At 38.4% G+C, this 16,798-nt stretch overlaps 1 protein-coding gene across 2 annotated transcripts in view; it reads left to right on the plus strand.

The window, feature by feature from the left end:
* SERAC1 (serine active site containing 1) overlaps positions 1-16,798 on the plus strand; it is a 381,209-nt gene that overhangs the window by 336,950 nt on the left and 27,461 nt on the right. For both annotated transcript variants that reach the window (XM_053710914.1, XM_053710915.1), the window contains one exon: positions 7,333-7,476. In XM_053710914.1, the coding sequence (XP_053566889.1) occupies positions 7,333-7,476 (144 nt within the window). The remainder of the gene's footprint in view (positions 1-7,332; positions 7,477-16,798) is intronic.

Genomic DNA, 16,798 nt, shown 5'->3' on the forward strand with positions numbered 1-16,798 from the left:
ATATTTTAGAGCCACTTTATCTCATAAAGTGGTTGTCTATTAGTTTGATTATTAAAGTTGTGTACTATTTCCTTTATTTAGCACATAATATTTCATTCTATTGCATGGTACTAGAATAATTGGATATTACCTATATGCAGTTTTGCTTTCTATTCTAAAGTTCAGAACGCAACTAAGAAACTAGACTTATCTCCTAGTTATGCTTATATTAGATACCCAAGTTAGCCTCTATGCTGTGGCTTGCAGTCATGGCCGCAGATGGGGGCAGAATACTATACTATAACTGTAAATATAATGCCATTGTATGTTTTCATATTACATAGGCCTAGATTTGGAGTTTTGCGGCCAAAGGGGTGCGTTAGCTACACGTGCTTTTTTCTGGCCGCACCTTTTAAATACCGCTGGTATTTAGAGTTCACAGAAGGGCTGCGTTAGGCTCCAAAAAAGGAGCGTATAGCATATTTACCGCCACTGCAACTCTCAATACCAGCGGTGCTTACGGACGCGGCCAGCTTCAAAAACGTGCTCGTGCACGATTCCCCCATAGAAAACTATGGGGCTGTTTGAGCTGAAAAAAAACCTAACACCTGCAAAAAAGCAGCGTTCAGCTCCTAACGCGGCCCCATTGTTTCCTATGGGGAAACACTTCCTACGTCTGCACCTAACACCCTAACATGTACCCCGAGTCTAAACACCCCTACACTTTCTAACCCCTAATCTGCCGACCCCGCTATCGCTGACCCCTGCATATTTTTTTAACCCCTAATCTGCCGCTCCATACACCGCCGCAACCTACATTATACCTATGTACCCCTAATCTGCTGCCCCTAACACCGCCGACCCCTATATTATATTTATTAACCCCTAATCTGCCCCCCACAACGTCGCCGCCAGCTACCTACAATAATTAACCCCTAATCTGCCGACCGGACCTCACCGCTACTATAATAAATATATTAACCCCTAATCCGCATCACTAACCCTATAATAAATAGTATGAACCCCTAATCTGCCCTCCCTAACATCACCGACACCTAACTTCAAGTATTAACCCCTAATCTGCCGACCGGACCTCGCCGCTACTCTAATAAATGTATTAACCCCTAAAGCTAAGTCTAACACTAACACCCCCCCTAAGTTAAATATAATTTTTATCTAACTAAATAAATTAACTCTTATTAAATAAATTAATCCTATTTAAAGCTAAATACTTACCTGTAAAATAAACCCTAATATAGCTACAATATAAATTATAATTATATTGTAGCTATTTTAGGATTTATATTCATTTTACAGGCAACTTTGTATTTATTTTAACCAGGTACAATAGCTATTAAATAGTTATTAACTATTTAATAGTTACCTAGTTAAAATAATTACAAAATTACCTGTAAAATAAATCCTAACCTAAGTTACAATTAAACCTAACACTACACTATCAATAAATAAATTAAATAAAATACCTACAAATAAATACAATTAAATAAACTAACTAAAGTACAAAAAATAAAAAAAGCTAAGTTACAAAAAATAAAAAATTAATTACAAACATAATAAAAATATTACAACAATTTTAAGCTAATTACACCTACTCTAAGCCCCCTAATAAAATAACAAAGCCCCCCAAAATAAAAAAATGCCCTACCCTATTCTAAAATTAAAATAGAAAAGCTTTTTTACCTTACCAGCCCTTAAAAGGGCCTTTTGCGGGGCATACCCCAAAGAATTCAGCTCTTTTGCCTGTAAAAAAAAACGTACAATACCCCCCCCCCCAACATTACAACCCACCACCCACATACCCCTAATCTAACCCAAACCCCCCTTAAATAAACCTAACACTAAGCCCCTGAAGATCTTCCTACCTTGTCTTCACCATGCCAGGTATCACCAATCGCTCCAGGCTCCAAAGTCTTCATCCAAGCCCAAGCGGGGGCTGGAGATCCATCATCCGGCTGAAGAGGTCCATCATCGGGCTGAAGTCTTCATCCAAGCCCAAGCGGGGGCTGGAGATCCATCATCCGGCTGAAGTCTTCTATCAAGCGGCGGCTGAAGAGGTCCAGAAGAGGCTCCAAAGTCTTCATCCTATCCGGGCAGAAGAGTAGATCCGGACCGGCAACCATCTTCTTCCAAGCGGTGACAAGCGGCTCCATCTTGAAGAACTCCGGCGCGGATCCATCCTCTTCTTCCGACGTCCTAAGTCCGAATGAAGCTTCCTTTAAATGACGTCATCCAAGATGGCGTCCCTCGAATTCCGATTGGCTGATAGGATTCTATCAGCCAATCGGAATTAAGGTAGGAAAAATCTGATTGGCTGATGGAATCAGCCAATCAGATTCAAGTTCAATCTGATTGGCTGATGGAATCAGCCAATCAGATTGAGCTCGCATTCTATTGGCTGTTCCGATCAGCCAATAGAATGCGAGCTCAATCTGATTGGCTGTCAGATTTTCCCTACCTTAATTCCGATTGGCTGATAGAATCCTATCAGCCAATCGGAATTCGAGGGACGCCATCTTGGATGACGTCATTTAAAGGAAGCTTCATTCGGACTTAGGACGTCGGAAGAAGAGGATGGATCCGCGCCGGAGGTCTTCAAGATGGAGCCGCTTGTCACCGCTTGGAAGAAGATGGTTGCCGGTCCGGATCTACTCTTCTGGACCTCTTCAGCCGCCGCTTGATAGAAGACTTCAGCCGGATGATGGATCTCCAGCCCCCGCTTGGGCTTGGATGAAGACTTCAGCCCGATTATGGACCTCTTCAGCCGGATGATGGATCTCCAGCCCCCGCTTGGGCTTGGATGAAGACTTTGGAGCCTGGAGCAATCGATGATACCTGGCATGGTGAAGACAAGGTAGGAAGATCTTCAGGGGCTTAGTGTTAGGTTTATTTAAGGGGGGTTTGGGTTAGATTAGGGGTATGTGGGTGGTGGGTTGTAATGATGGGGGGGTATTGTATGTTTTTTTTACAGGCAAAAGAGCTGAATTCTTTGGGGTATGCCCCGCAAAAGGCCCTTTTAAGGGCTGGTAAGGTAAAAGAGCTTTTCTATTTTAATTTTAGAATAGGGTAGGGCATTTTTTTATTTTGGGGGGCTTTGTTATTTTATTAGGGGGCTTAGAGTAGGTGTAATTAGCTTAAAATTGTTGTAATATTTTTATTATGTTTGTAATTAATTTTTTTATTTTTTGTAACTTAGCTTTTTTTATTTTTTGTACTTTAGTTAGTTTATTTAATTGTATTTATTTGTAGGTATTTTATTTAATTTATTTATTGATAGTGTAGTGTTAGGTTTAATTGTAGATAATTGTAGGTATTTTATTTAATTAATTGATTGCTAGTGTAGTGTTAGGTTTAATTGTAACTTAGGTTAGGATTTATTTTACAGGTAATTTTGTAATTATTTTAACTAGATAACTATTAAATAGTTAATAACTATTTAATAGCTATTGTACCTGGTTAAAATAAATACAAAGTTGCCTGTAAAATAAATATAAATCCTAAAATAGCTACAATGTAATTATAATTTATATTGTAGCTATATTAGGGTTTATTTTACAGGTAAGTATTTAGCTTTAAATAGGAATAATTTATTTAATAAGAGTTAATTTATTTTGTTAGATTTAAATTATATTTAACTTAGGGGGGTGTTAGGGTTAGGGTTAGATTTAGCTTTAGGGGTTAATACATTTATTATAGTAGCGGTGAGGTCCGGTCGGCAGATTAGGGGTTAATAATTGAAGTTAGGTGTCGGCGATGTTAGGGAGGGCAGATTAGGGGTTAATACTATTTCTTATAGGGTTATTGAGGCGGGAGTGAGGCGGATTAGGGGTTAATAACTTTATTATAGTAGCGGTGAGGTGCGGTCGGCAGATTAGGGGTTAATTATTGTAGGTAGCTGGCGGCGACGTTGTGGGGGCAGATTAGGGGTTAATAAATATAATATAGGGGTCGGCGGTGTTAGGGGCAGCAGATTAGGGGTACATAAGGATAACGTAGGTGGCGGCGCTGTGCGGTCGGCAGATTAGGGGTTAATAATTGTAGGTAGGTGGTGGTGACGTTGTGGGCTGCAGATTAGGGGTTAATAAATATAATATAGGGGTCAGCGGTGTTAGGAGCAGCAGATTTGGGGTACATAAGTATAACGTAGGTGGCGGCGGTGTGCGGTCGGCAGATTAGGGGTTAAAAAAAAGTATTATAGTGGCGGCGATGTGGGGGGATCTCGGTTTAGGGGTACATAGGTAGTTTATGGGTGTTAGTGTACTGTAGAGCACAGTAGTTTAGAGCTTTATGAACCGGCGTTAGCCCAAAAAGCTCTTAACTCCTGTTTTTTTTCTGCAGCTGGAGTCGTTAGATTTCTAACGCTCACTTCAGCCAAGACTCTAAATACCGGCGTTAGAAAGATCCCATTGAAAAGATAGGATACGCAAATGGCGTAGGGGGATCTGCGGTATGGAAAAGTCGCGGCTGGAAAGTGAGCGTTAGACCCTTTCCTGACTGACTCCAAATACCAGCGGGCGGCCAAAACCAGCGTTAGGAGCCTCTAACGCTGGTTTTGACGGCTAACGCCAAACTCCAAATCTAGGCGATAGATTTTTCAACTTAACAAAATTAGGTACACTCAAGATCATGTTGTATACCCTTCCAATTTACCACAAGCCTACTAAGTTTCAATTTAGTTTATTTCACCTTTTACTTGTCCAGTTTTCCTCCTATCAGACATAAGACAGTTTAGCTATATTAATCTTCTTAAAAGTCTGGTTCCTCTTTTGGCCACTAGATGGCTCCAATAACATATAGAGTCACAGCAACGATAACTTTTATATTGTTCAAAATTTGGGAGCCGTACTTAGATTATATTAATCTCCTGATTTTTAAAGGTCCTTTGTCCCTAGTATTAATGCCACTTCTCCTAGATCCTATTATCACAATATATATTTGTTGTATTATGTAGTCATTAAGTCAATACATTTAATTAGAGGCAGATCACAACACTACTACCAGAATTTTTTAAATATATCCTAAAAAAAATTATTGAAAATCCTATTGTGTCCAAAAGGGTTAAATACCCAGTTGGATTTTCAATGTTTTCTTTAAGGATATCTTTAAAAAATTCTGGTAATAGAGCTATTATTATATACTGTATGTATCTATATATATATTAGAGCTGCGCATCTTCACTTGTCTCACGATTCGATTCGATTACGATTATCATCGTAACGATTCGATACGATTCGATTCTACGATGCATCGCGATGCATCACGATTACTGCCTATGATTTTCATGATCTTGTTCTATTCCATATTTTATATATATATATATATATATATATATACACACACACTTATATATATATATATATACACATACACACATTTATATATATATAGTGTGTGTATATATATATATATATATATATATATATATATATATATATATATATATATATATATATATATATATATATATATATATATATAGAGAGAGAGAGAGAGAGAGATCTATACATACACACACTATGTATGTATATATATATATATATATATATATATATATAGTGTGTGTGTGTGTGTATATATAATAATCTTTTAAACAACTGTGTAAGATGGAAGAGCACTTATAAACATAATGCTACAATATGCACAGATATGTATGTGTAGATTTATTTTACAAAGGAAAATATAACCAGCAGCAGTGTACTCACTCAAACATTCTCACAGAGTACATGCAGACATCTGAAACCTGACCCAGAGAGCATTACCAATAGACCTCCTCTCACATGTTCCGGTCAGGAATTTTTATGACACCTATCCTAAAGAGCCGACAGCAGCCTCATGTAAACAGTGAATCTTTTCTTGTATTATAGATTCACTGTTTACTGTTGCGGTCTCTGCTGCATGTTTCCTCTCAGTCAGATCCCTAGCCCAAACGAGCATTTGAGGGTTGCTGTAAAACTTTTGACTTGCTGTATCTAATAGCAACCCTCAAATGCTCGTTTGGGCTAGGGGTCTGACAGAGAGGAAACATGCAGCAGAGACCGCAACAGTAAACAGTGAATCTATAATACAAGAAAAGATTCACTGTTTACATGAGGCTGCTGTCGGCTCTTTAGGATAGGTGTCATAAACATTCCTGACCGGAACATGTGAGAGGAGGTCTATTGGTAATGCTCTCTGGGTCAGATATCTGCGCAGAGTGCACAGCAAGTCCTGATGTGGTGTAGCTGGGGGCTGTAACCAGATTAATCCTGACACAAATGCTGTCGGCTCGTCTGCTATGTGAGAGAGGCGGGGTCACGTGACGTTGCGCGATGATGTCACCCCTGAATCGATTCTGATCTGCACTGCATCGATGCAGCATCGTTAACAGGCTGCATCGCGATGCATCGCAGAATCGATTATTTTAGGCACCCCTAATATATATATATATATATACATACACACACACACACATACATATATATATATATATATATATATATATATATATATATATATATATATATATGAAGTCTGTAGCAAACACTTGAATTAATGCTAAAGTTCTAAAAAAAAAAAAATTACTCAAGCTTGGTAATTCTTAGAGTTAAAGGGCCATAATACCCAAATGTTTAAACACTTGAAAGTGATGCAGCATAGCTGTAAAAAGCTGACTAGAAAATATCACCTGAACATCTCTATGTAAAAAAGAAAGATATTTTACCTCAAAAGTTCCTCAGTAGCCACCTCCCATTGTAAAGGATTTCTAAGCAGCATTTTAGTATGTTTGTCCCGGGACATCTGAAGGGACTAGCATCGTGCACTCTCATATTATTTCACCAATCAGGTAAAGGAAGCTTACTATGAAATCTCATGAGAGTTATGTCAAATCTCATGAGATCACAGTAAGAGTTCATGACCTCAGCACTGCTGATGCTGATTGGCTGCTGTTCATTTCTTCATTTTTTTTTATTTTTACCTGCAGCTGGGAGCAGGTGAAGTATAACTTTTTACACAGAACTTACTCTGCTGAGCTGAGGAGATTGTGAGGTAAAATATCTTCCTTTTTTACATAGAGATGCTCAGGTGATATTTTCCTGTCAGCTTTTTACAGCTATACTGCATCAATTTCAAGTGATTTAGCATATGAGTATTATGTCCCTTTAAGTGGTGGAAAATGTGAACTGTACACTCTTCATTTTCTAATGATGAACCTGCAGTTAAATTGATGTGTGCTTGCATACAGCGTTGCTATGTATCATAGTAATGTAATGTCCTATCTACTCTGTGCTACCTATTAATCTGTGTATCATTTTATAAAATTATTTATTTTTAATTGTATTTTATTTTTCTCTTAAGACTCACCTGCTTTGAAAGAACTAAATGATGCGTTTCTACAACTTGTAAAAGAAAAAGACTTCAAAATTTTAAGCTTCGCAGAAACTATGCCAACACATGTAGGTAGCATGATGAAATTACATGTGGTACCTGTAGAATCCGCAAGTAAGTAAACCATATTCTTGTTTCTGTAGCTAGAGCTAAACTGAACTATGGAAAATTTAGGAGGGGCAATTAAGGTGGGGGAAATAGAATTGAAAGGCATGTACAGTATTGAGGAAAAGTTTTTTACCTAGATGTGAAATTTAGGAGGGGCAAGTAAGGTGGGGGAAATAGAATTGAAAGGCATGTACAGTATTGAGGAAAAGTTTTTTACCTAGATGTGAAAAATGTGAGTGAACAGAAGAGAATTCTAAATCAAATCAATATTTGGTGTGAACACCATTTGCCTTCAAAACAACATAAATTATTCTAGGTATACTTACGCAAAGTCAGGGATTTTTTTAGGCATATAGTCAGGTGCATGATTAAACAACGTTAAGAACCGTAGACGCAGTGGTCAACCAAGGAAATGTGTAGAGCAGATCAAAGACACATCTTCCGTTTGCAATCAGAAGATGTCCAGCAGTGCCATCAGCTCAGAATTGGCAGAAACTAATGGCACCCTGGTACACTCATCTACTGTTTGGAGAAGTCTGGTCAGAAGTAGTCTTCATTGAAGTTTTGTGGACAAAAAGCCATACGTCTGACAATGAAACAAGGCCAACCGACTCAACTATGTATAAAAACATAGGAATTTAGGGGCAGAAAAATGGCAGCAGGTATGCTGGACTGATGAGTTGAAATTTGAAATATTTGGATGTTCCAGAAGGCATATTGTTCACTGAAGGGCTGGAGAGTGGTGCAAGAATGTATTCTGCAGGCAACAGTAAAGTATGGTGGAGGTTCCTTGCAAGTTTTGGGCTGCATTTCTGCAAATGGAGTTGGGGATTTGGTCAGTATTATGGTCTCCTCAGTGCTGAGAAGTACAGGCAGATACTTATCCATAATGCAGTACCATCAGGGAGGCATCTGATAAGCCTCAAATGTATTCTGCTGCATGACATCAACCCCAAACATACAACCAAAGTCATTAAGAACTATCTTCAGTGTAAAGAACAAGGAGTCCTGGAAGTGATGGTATGGTCCCCACATTTCAACATCATCAAGTCTGTCTAGGATTACATGAAGAGACAGAAGCAACTGAGGCTGCATAAATCCACAGAAGATTTATCTCCTAACTGCTGAGTTCCTTAAAAACTTTGGTAGTCTATTTCAAAGTATTCTTATGTTGCATACTAATGTTAGATACTAATATTTAGTGCAAGCAAATAATCTTACCTTCTACTGTACCCTGCTGCTTCACAACTGCAGGTCTCTGTAGTGGATACCAATTGTTGTTTTTTTATTATTATTATTTTTGTTTCACTCTTTTTATCAGGCCTCACACAAATAGTGACATGTGGATTCTTTGTATGTACTACAACCCTGTTTATTCTTTCTTTCATACATGTGGTGAGATTCTACGATCCATTACTCAGGTGGTTGAAGAATGAAGATGTGCATGTGTTCTTCAGAGAAGGAGGTTTTCAGTCTATGTTGAGGCCCGGTTCCCCTCAGAGTACAGTGCTTGTCAGAGGGGTGTATTTGGGTTATGGTTTATATTACAATGATTTCCCCTTATGTGTCTTCTGCCTCCCTTTACAGATCTACATAATACTCCTATTTCATAACTACTGCTGATATGTTTCAATACTGTTTTGGCTGTATGATGCTGATGGGGTGCCTCGGCTATGAAATTATTCTTTAACACTGCTGTCTCTAGGGCTTTGGCTGCTCTCCCGCCTTCAAACAAGTGTAAAAGGTCAGTTAAAATGTTACTTTCTACAAGTGCTATGTGCCTTGATACAAGGGATACGGTGGTATCTTCAGATGGTGAAGTTTCCTCTGGGAATGAGGATTCCTCATGTGATGTAGAACCTGATATTTGCTCCTTTTTTATTTAAAGTTTAACATATTTGTTCTCTTTTAAAAGAGGTCTTAGTCACTTTGGGAGTTGAAGACCCTAAGTCTTCTGATTATAAACCTTGTAATCGATTAAATTCACTGTTTAAAACTGTGCCTGATGCTGTATCTTATATGATTGCTGGGAATGGTCTAAGCCAGGAGTGTCTTCTAATCCTTCTGCAATGTTTAAAAAATGATACCCTTTACCTGCTGTTATTTAATATATCTAGCCAAGAAGACAAGGATCACAAATTTGAGGATCCTATGGAAAGACAGGGATTACAGCACTCTTTTATATATTTAAAAATCATTCAATTTATTATACAGATAGTCGTCGACTTATAACCGCATTACGTTCTGAATGTCCGGTTGTAAGACGATTTGGACGTAAGTCGGTCGTTGTATCTACGGCCCGTACTTTAAATGGTCTAATGTAGGGTGTAGGGCAGATAGGTCTGCCGCTACACATCACAGGTATTTTGGACTGCGACATGGTGAGAGGCGGTGACACATGCAAAGGCAGCTGCTGCTGCTTACGACAGTCACTCTTGTATGGCCTGAATACAAGCACTGCTGCCTGCAGTACGACATAAGGTCGTAAGTATGGATGGTCATAAGTCGCATAGTTTGTAAGTCGACGACTATCTGTATTCATAACCAGAATATACGTTAAGAAATTGCAGATGCAACATAAAAACACCCATTCATACACAACCAAAAGACAGTTTGCACACTATAAAAGAATATGAAAGTTCAATGTAGTCAAAGATAGTGACTTTGTAAATATGTAAATACATATATGTATATAAAAAAACTAATATGGATGCCACGAATGCCAGAATTTAAGATGCAAATGAATACTAAAATTAATAATTTCTATGAATAAAGTCCAAGTCCACCTTAATTAATAATGAGAAGAAAAGGAGGCGGGGTCTGTATGTTAAAAGAGCAGCAGACCCAATGAACAGTAACCCTGACAAAGCCCTTGTTGAAAAGGATTATGTTTGAATCGTGTCTCTGCACTTTTGGATCAAACTGAATAACCAGAAGTATTGAAACAGCCATCCCAAAGGTAACAGTCGCTTGTCTTTTGGAAGTGTTTCAGTATACAGGAAGAGCAGAAGACTTAGAGAGCTGCAAAGTGCCGCGGCTCGAATTTAACTTGTGTGGGAGGCGATTGGAAGGAGTGACGGCTTGAAACAAGATAGGATGAACTTTACTATGTTTGTGATGGCTTTGGAAATAGAAGTCTAATAAGCCGTTGCAACGGTGACACTCCTAGTTCCAATTTTTGAGCTTGCCTACTCTGTTTTGAACTGCTTAAAATACCTGCTATAACACTAACACATGCAATCAATTTTCTTGTTATCAAACCACTGTGATTTTAATCCTCTGCGACTGTGAGAAGCATGGGGCAATACTAAGATAACGCCAAAAACAAAATCAGGAGTTTTGCTTCTAATAATATACTGCTGGACATTTTACAAATTGACTGTGACAAAGCATGGGGCAATAACATAACTCTGCAGATACAATCAGGAGTCTTGCTTCTAATAATATACTGCTGCACATCTCTCAAGCAGGCTTTTCTATTAACAAAGTTCCAGCGCTGGCCACTATAAAAACACGCTTGTGAATGATTATTCTTCTAATGTGTGTACACATACCAGATATTATCGTGGACTATGCTATGAAAGGAAGCAACTTTATTTGCCTTTTTTGTCTAATCAAACTGTCCTTTGGTTACGCGTATAAATGGGTCATGGGTGTTTTTATGTTGCATCTGCAATTCCTTAACATACATTCTGGTTATGAATATAATAAATTTAATGATTTTTGAATATATAAAAGAGTGCAGTAATCCCTGTCTTTTTATAGGATCCTAAAGTTAGTGATCATTGTCTTCTCTGCTAGATATACAGTATTAAATTGAACTAAATATGGGTATGCACCACCTATAAAAATATAGTATATTTTGAAGATTTACAATATCACTGAATTTTGTAATCTTCTCCTGGGAAGAATTGACTAGAAATAAACTTTACCTGCTGTTAGTCTAGAGTTATGGGAAACTGTTCCCAAAGTGGATGGAGCTCTTTCCACTCTAGCTAAACATACTACTATTCCTTTGGTAGATAGTACTTCCTTTAAGGACCCTTTAGACAGGAAGTTATAATCCTTTTTTATAAGGGCCTTTCTACATACTGGATATATTCTCAAGCCAGCTATTTCTATTGCTGATGTAGCTGCTGCTTCTACTTTCTGGTTGTCCAGTCTTTCAGAGCAGTTTTCTGATGACCATGTTAGCGCTAATCTATTAATTTTGCTTCAGGGTGCAAATTATTTTATTTGTGATGCTGTGTTTGATATCATGAAAATCAATGTCAAAAGCATGTATTTAGCAATTCTTGCCAGGAGTGTCCTGTAGCTTTAATCCTGGAATTCTGATATGGTGTCTAAATCTAGATTGTCTCTTTCTTTTCAGGGAAAGAAGTTATTTGGGTCTGATTTAGATTCTATTATTTTTACTATTACTTGGGGTAAAGGAGCTTTTCTTCCTCAAGACAGGAAGTCTAACGGAAAATCCAAAACTCCTAATCATTTTTGTTCCTTTAGTCAGAATAAAGAACAGAAAACTGACTCCCTTGTTCAAAATCAAGGTTCCTCTGTTTCAGTCTAGAGGCCTAATGCTAATTGGAACAAGTCCAAACCGGGTAAGAAATCTGTTCCTGCCTCCAAAACCGCATAAAGGCATGGCCCCTGATCCAGTAGCTCTGTCCCAAATTCCTGGGTTCAGAATATTGTTTCGCAGGGATATCGAATTGGATTCAGAACAAGGCCTCCCAGAGGATTTTTTCTGTCCAATGTTCCAAGGAATCCTTTAAAAGCTCTGGTTTTTCTTCAGTCTGTCTTAGATCTGGAAGATATAGGAGTGATTGGTCCAGTTCCTTTGCAAGAACAGGGGATGGGATTTTATTCAAATCTCTTTATTGTTCCAAAGAAGGAAGATACTTTCAGATCAATTTTAAATCTTAAGACTCTAAACAAGTTTGTAATGATTCCATCTTTCAGAATAGAAAATATCAGGGCTATTCTGCCTTTTGTTCAGCAAGGTCAATTTATATCTACAATAGATTTAAAGGATGCTTAACTTCATATTCCAATTCACCCAGAACATCACCAGTTTCTGAGGTTTGCTTTTCTGAAATAGCATTATCATTTTGTTGCTCTTCCAGTTGGTCTGGCCACAGCTCCAAGAATATTAACAAGGTTCTGAGTGCCCTTTTGTCTGTGATCAGAGCTCAGGTTATTGCAGTAGTTCCTACCCTGGGCGATATATTGGTAATAGCTACGTCTTTTTTTCCTTTAGCAGAATTTCACACCAAACAACTATTGTTGTTTCTTCAACAGCATGGTTGGAAGATCAATTTGCCAAAGAGATATTTGATTCCTCAGTCAAAGGTTACTTTCCTAGGTTTCCAAATAGATTCAGTGTCCATGAGTCTTTCTCTTACAAAGCAGAGACGGATTAAATTATCAGCTTGTCTGAATATTCAGTCACTTTCATTCCCTTCAGTGGCACAATATATGGAAGTTCTAGGTTTCATGATTGCAGCTTCAGAAGCAATTCCATTTGCTCGATTACACATGAGGCCTCTTCAGCTTTGTATGCTGCGTCAATGGTGCAGGCATTATACTCGGCTATCTCAAGGATATTCTTAGATTCCAGTACAAGTCAGAATTGGTGGCTGAGTCATTTTATTATTCAGGGGGCTTCTTCTGCTCATCCTACCTGGTCTTTGATAACCACAGATGCAAGTCTTTCAGGTTGGGGAGCTGTTTGGGGGTCTCTGGCAGCACAGGATGTTTGGGATCCTCGGGAGGGGAGGTTACCTATCAATATTTTAGAACTCCGTGCAATTTTCAGGGCCCTTCAAGCTTGGGCTCTGTTGAAAAGGGAGTTGTATCTCCATTTCCAGACAGACAATGTCACATCAGCAGCTTATGCCAATCATCAAGGGGAAATTCACAGTTCCCAGGCTATGATTGAGGTATTTCGATTTCTCTCTTGGGCAGAAGTCAATTCTTGCCTAATCTCTGCGATTCACACCCCAGGAGTGAACAATTGGGAAGCAGACTTTGTCAGTTGTCAGTCTCTACATCCAGGGGAGTGGTCTTATTCATCAGATTGTGTTCAATTTGATTGTGGATCTTTGGGGTCTACCAGAGATAGATCTGATGGCCTCTCATTTGAAGAACAAACTTTTTGAAGGTATTTTGCAAGATCCAGGGATCCTCAGGCAGAGGAAGTGGGTGTTCTATTAGTTCCTTGGTCATTTCAGCCTGTGCATCTGTTTCCCTACTAGGGTGCTTCTTTCCAGAGTGATTTCCAAGATAAAGCTACAGAAGTCATTTTTAATCCTGATTTCCCCAGCGTGGCCTCACAGGATTTGGTATGCAGATATGCTTCAAAGTCTCTAAAATTGATGGCATGGAAATTGAACGCTTAGTTCAATATTCTCATATTCTGTGATTGAAACTCTGATTCAGACTCGTTCACCTGTTTCTAGGATGATTTATCACAAGGTTTGGAAAACTTACATTTCAGGGTGTATAGATCATGTTTTTTTTCTGGCATTCTTAGGGCTGCAACTAATGATTATTTTCATAATCGATTAATCGTCCGATTATTTTTTCCATTAATTGACTAATCGGACAAAAAATTAGTTATTTTTTTCCTATATTTAAAATAAAATCCACATACTGAGTGTTATAAATATAAACATCTGACTAAAACTTTACATTAACACAACTGTTAGTCCAATTTTTTAAGCAGCAGAACACATTTTTATAATTAAGCAAAACAAACCACAAACTGTTTGAAATGAGGTAGAACTAGTAATAGGTAGACTATCACTGTTTATAACATTCTGTTATTCACTCTTTCAGAAACTTTTCATTTAAAAGCAAAAATGTCAACATGACCACATGCTCCTGGCTGAGGCTGGCTCTCTTTTTTTGCAAGCTATTTTGCCTTGCAACAGAGAAGAGGCGCTCAGATGGTGTTGAGGTGCCTGAGATGCATAAGTAGTGTTTTTGCCAATTTCACCAAGGTGGACTATTTTATCTTTTTTTTTTAGTTTTCCACCAATGCAAGAGGCCTCTTAAAGTAAGCCTGGACTTCATTCTGACATAAAAATATATTGAATATCTATATGCAATGGTAAACAACCAGCTAAAAGGCTAGGGGGGAAAATATATAGTCCACTCTTAAAATAACAGATATATACTTACAAAGGTTGAATTTGGTACATATTCCAATTAGTTAAAAATATTACAAAAAAAAAACTAAAAATAGAGTATATATAATCAGCAATAGCAAGCGATCCGCTAAAAATTGTGCAAACAGGTAATAGTGACATCAATTCATATAACAACTAGCATCAATCTAGGGCTAGGTGTAAATAACAAGCTTGGCACTATATCATGCAAAGCATAATCCCAAATCACTTGATTTAATATAAACAATCCAAATTATGACTCCTGTTTTATTTCTGGGTTGCACATAAGACAGGAGTAGTTGTAAACTTATAGTGTCCTGAAAAAGTGAAAAGTAAAATGTCTGTAGTCATCCTTTAGGCTAAGGGCATAACCATAAAGCACAATACCATGTGCAGGAGCTTATTGGAGTAAAGCAGCTGGTGCTGTGCACAGACCAACTAATTGCAAACCAACTTATCGATTATGAGATTCGTTGACAACTATTTTCATAATCGATTATTATAGATTATGCCAAATAGTTGTTGCAGCTCTAGGCATTCTTTTAGAATTCCTAGGATCCTTCAGTTTTTGCAGAATTGTTTAGATAAAGGTTTATCTGCCAGTTCTCTGAAAGGACAGCTTTCTGCTCTTTCAGTATTGTTTTACAGAAAGATTGCTAGTCTTCCTGATGTTCATTGTTTCGTTCAGACTCTGGTCCAAATTAAACCTGTTATTAAGCCTATTTCTTCTCCTTGGAATATTACCCTGGTGTTAAGAGTTTTGCAAGCTCCTCCTTTTGAGCCTATGCAAAAATTGGACATTAAACTTCTTTCATTGAAAGTGTTGTTTCTTTTGGCTATTTCTTCTGCTAGAAGAGTTTCAGAATTGTCTGCTTTTCTTTTACAAGATATGACGAGTCCACGGATTTCATCCTTATGGGATTACGCCTCCTGGTCAGCAGGAGGAGGCAAAGAGCACCACAGCAGAGCTGTATATATAGCTCCTCCCTTCCCTCCCACTCCAGTCATTCTCTTTGCCTGTGTTAGTGTTAGGAAGAGGTAAAGTGAGGTGTTAGTTTAGATTCTTCAATCAAGAGTTTATTTTCAAATGGTGCCAGTGTGTACTATTTTACTCAGGGTGCAGCTATAGGGTCTGTGCAGATTACATTCGTCCTCTCTGACTCCCAAGGAGGGCTGCCCTGATGAATATGGTCTTAGCAAGTTTTATCTAAGACCCAGTTTGTCCCCACAGATTCCTGGAGGAGATGAAGGGCCTCTTGCAGTGTGAGGCGAGTCATGTTGTTACTCAACATGGAGGTATGTGCAGTCTTTATTTCTGTGACACTTGGTACTGAAATGGCTGGGGGCTCTCGGAGTGAATTCCGCATCTCATGATGTTTATTATGCTTGATATAGGCATGGCAGTGTGATGTGTTTTTTTTTTTTTACTGGGGGAACTGGCTTCATGTGGGGCACTTTTATAAGGTGCAACGATACTCTGGTGGCTCCATTTTTGTGTGTTTTACTTTACATTATGAGCCACGCAGGAGTCCCGCTTTGACACGCCCACGATGGGCGGGGCACTCTTTCGCGCGCAAGTAGAAGCAGCGCAGTGCCTGTCTGGGAGTCGATCGGATGTTTGGCTTTAGTCAGCAAGTTGTTCTGTCTGGACCGCATGGGTAGTTAGAACTCAAGCGGTCTAGACACTCTGCTGTGCGAGTGACGTTCCTGTGTCTCAGTGATGGGGCAGGTAAGCGTCGCAGCGGAGCTGTGGCAAGATGATCAAATCTGAAGTAGATAAGTTTGCAGGTGCAATTATCCTTTAGGAGTTAGTTAATTACTCATGGGATAGATATAACTGCGATCTTTATATTTGCAATGCCACAATTATAAGTGTTTTTCAGCCGCACATGTGTGCTGCGCAAAGGCTTTTCTTTTCTCTTAAAGACACAGTTTTTTTTTATTCTAAATAACTAGATTGTGCATTTTTATTCTAAATTAACAGGTTGTGCATAAAAGTGTTTGATATTACTGAATACAATTTTCTGTTTTTTACTATGGATGACCTTGAAGCCAGTACTTGTTTCATGTGTTTAAATGCCATTGTGGAACCCCCGCTTACTTTTTGTCCCTCATGCACTGAGAGGGCACTACAATGTAAAGATAATTTTTTTTAACAA

Source organism: Bombina bombina, chromosome 4, assembly GCF_027579735.1.
Source record: "Bombina bombina isolate aBomBom1 chromosome 4, aBomBom1.pri, whole genome shotgun sequence".
Taxonomy (NCBI): domain Eukaryota; kingdom Metazoa; phylum Chordata; class Amphibia; order Anura; family Bombinatoridae; genus Bombina; species Bombina bombina.